Source organism: Chiloscyllium plagiosum, unplaced genomic scaffold (genome assembly GCF_004010195.1).
Source record: "Chiloscyllium plagiosum isolate BGI_BamShark_2017 unplaced genomic scaffold, ASM401019v2 scaf_10416, whole genome shotgun sequence".
In the NCBI taxonomy this organism is placed as follows: domain Eukaryota; kingdom Metazoa; phylum Chordata; class Chondrichthyes; order Orectolobiformes; family Hemiscylliidae; genus Chiloscyllium; species Chiloscyllium plagiosum.
Window position 1 is genome coordinate 8,407 of NW_025209921.1, and position 3,173 is coordinate 11,579.

At 59.1% G+C, this 3,173-nt stretch overlaps 1 protein-coding gene across 1 annotated transcript in view; it reads right to left on the bottom strand.

Annotated features, from left to right (window-relative positions):
* The window catches only part of LOC122546842, a gene marked incomplete at its 3' end in the record, with an annotated part of 13,168 nt that overhangs the window by 8,403 nt on the left and 1,592 nt on the right, over positions 1-3,173 (bottom strand). The window contains exon 2 of the mRNA XM_043685470.1: positions 338-590. Coding sequence (XP_043541405.1) covers positions 338-590 — 253 coding nt within the window. The remainder of the gene's footprint in view (positions 1-337; positions 591-3,173) is intronic.

The window sequence follows — 3,173 nt, forward strand, 5'->3', positions numbered from 1 at the left end:
TCCCACCTCAACCCAACCCAACTCATCCCACCCCAACTCATCCCAATCCAGCTCAACTCAATCCAACTCATCCCAACTCAATTCAAATCAACTCAATCCAACTGAACTCATCCAGCCCAGCACACCCCACCCCAACACAGCACTATCCAGCCGAAAAACCGAAAACACTTATCGCCCGTGCTTGTTGCCAACTCAGTAAAGGCCAGCTCATCTTTCTAAATGTAGCAACTCCCTATGTCCGGGGGTGGGGGGAGCCATGATGGCAGCAACATATTGACCCTGCCCCCGTCCAGCCCCGTACCCACTGCCCCGTTTCCCGTGAAGACAGCGGACTTACTCTGAGAGCGCATGTCGACCGAGAAGGGTGGGAAGCAGGGGATGACACTGAGTGCTCCCATGGTCTCCAGAATACCACTCTGAAGGCCAAAGAGCACCAGGACCACGATGATGCAGATGAACTTGCCCTGGAGGCCGTAGCCATGGAGCGAGTTCTTGGTAGCCTTGTAGTACAAGAGGTATCCGTAGAAAGAGACAAAGGTGGACACACCAATGATGATGTTGACGTAGGAGTTGGGGTTAATGAAAGCGACCTGTGGACAACAGAGAAATGTCACTGCTGACTGTTCAGCCCATCAGGTATGCTGACCCTGCCACACACCTGTGGCTCATCTTGGGCTACTTTCCCACGTGATCCTTTGATTCCCCTGTGGGACCAGACCCCTGTCTCTCCCTGTGGGACCAGATCTCTGTCTCTCCCCTGTGGACCCAGACCCCTGTCGCTCCCCTGTGGGACCAGACCCCTGTCTCTCCCCTGTGGGACCAGACCCCTGTCTCTCCCTGTGGAACCTGATCTCTGTCTCTCCCCTGTGGACCCAGGCCCCTGTCTCTCCCCTGTGGGACCACACCCCTGTCTCTCCCCTGCGAGACCAGATCTCTGTCTCTCCCCTGTGGGACCACACCCCTGTCTCTCCCCTGTGGGACCAGACCGCTGTCTCTCCCCTGTGGGACCACACCCCTGTCTCTCCCCTGTGGGACCAGACCCCTGTCTCTCCCCTGTAGGACCAGACCCCTGTCTCTCCCCTGCGAGACCAGACCCCTGTCTCTCCCCTGTGGGACCAGACCCCTGTCTCTCCCCTGTGGGACCAGATCTCTGTCTCTCCCCTGTGGACCCAGACCCCTGTCCCTCCCCTGTGGGAACAGACCCCTGTCTCTCCCCTGTGGGACCACACCCCTGTCTCCCCTGCGAGACCAGACCCCTGTCTCTCCCCTGTGGGACTAGACCCCTGTCTCTCCCCTGTGCGACCAGGTCTCTGTCTCTCCCCTGCGAGACTAGACCCCTGTCTCTCCCCTGTGGGACCAGACCCCTGTCTCTCCCCTGTGGGACCAGACCCCTGTCTCTCCACTGTGGGACCAGATCTCTGTCTCTCCCCTGTGGGACCACACCCCTGTCTCTCCCCTGTGGGACCAGACCCCTGTCTCTCCCCTGTGGGACCACCACACCCCTGTCCCTCCCCTGTGGGACCAGATCTCTATCTCTCCCCTGCGGGACCACACCCCTGTCCCTCCCCTGTGGGACCACACCCCTGTCACTCCCCTGTGGGACCACACCCCTGTCTCTCCCCTGTGGGACCAGATCTCTGTCTCTCCCCTGTGGACCCAGACCCCTGTCTCTCCCCTGTGGGACCAGACCCCTGTCTCTCCCCTGTGGGACCACACCCCTGTCCCTCCCCTGTGGGACCACACGCCTGTCTCTCCCCTGTGGGATCAGACCCCTGTCTCTCCCCTGTGGGACCAGACCCCTGTCTCTCCCCCACGAGACCACACCCCTGTCTCTCCCCTGTGGGATCAGATCTCTGTCTCTCCCCCACGAGACCACACCCCTGTCTCTCCCCTGTGGGATCAGACCCCTGTCTCTCCCCCACGAGACCACACCCCTGTCTCTCCCCTGTCTCTCCCCCACGAGACCACACCCCTGTCTCTCCCTTGCGGGACCAGATCTGGGCCCACATCGCTTGGTGGGGAGGTTACATACTTACACCCACTGGCCTGTCACCCTGCTGCTCTCGATATCTCTTGACCTCACCTCCACCCCCGTATAGCGTCTTTGGGCGGGGGTGGGGGTGGGAGGAGCTGTGGGTTCCCTGTTCCTCACCCTCTCTCAGTCCTTCCCCATTCACCCCTCTCTTGATCTCTCTGTTGAGTCGTGCTCACTTTCCAAGAAGCTACGACCTGACTGAACAGCGAACGGACCAGGCCTGAAGCCTGCGGTTACCTGGTCTTCTTCCTCGTTTGTACGTCCTTCAGTAACCAGATCCTGTCCCCCACCCCCTCACACACACATACCCATCCCTCAGAGGCTAGCAGCTCCACTAGGTCCTCTTCCTGTTTGATGGGGGGACAGTGTAGAGGGAGCTTTACTTTGTCTCTAACCCCGTGCTGTCCCTGTCCTGGGAGTGTTTGATGGGGGGACAGTGTAGAGGGAGCTTTACTCTGTATCTAACCCCGTGCTGTCCCTGTCCCTGGGATGGGGGGGACAGTGTAGAGGGAGCTTTACTCTGTCCCTCACCCCTTGCTGTCCCTGTCCCTGGGATGGGGGGACAGTGTAGAGGGAGCTTTACTCTGTCCCTCACCCCGTGCTGTCCCTGTCCCTGGGAGTGTTTGATGGCGGATGTGTGGAGGATGCAGAAAAACAGAAACAGAATGACTCCAATGTGGTGTGTCCGATTTGGAAGTTTATTTGAAGACAGTTTAATCGTTTTGTCTGAGACAATATGAAACCAGGTCAGTCTGTGTTCCTCCATAACGTGGACCACACATTCAACACGTACAGCTGGAAGGGTATTGACCAGTCACTGCGGTTATACTGGGAGGGCACTGTGGGGACTTCACCCCAATAACAGCCTGGAGGAGGGCGGAGGGGCTGAATGGCCTCCTGTTCCTGTGTAACAGCCTGGAGGAGGGAGGGGCTGAATGGCCTCCTGTGTAACAGGCTGGAGGGTGTCTGGGTCGGCCTCTCTGTCAGTAACAGGTCCCACACAACAACAACTTGTCATGACATTGCTGCCACTGACTTAGAAAACTGGCAAACATCTGCCAGGGGAGCACTGTGGGAGGCTGTACACAGACCGGCCAGGGAGGGGGAGAGGGGGAGAGAGGGAGGGAGAGGGGGGGCA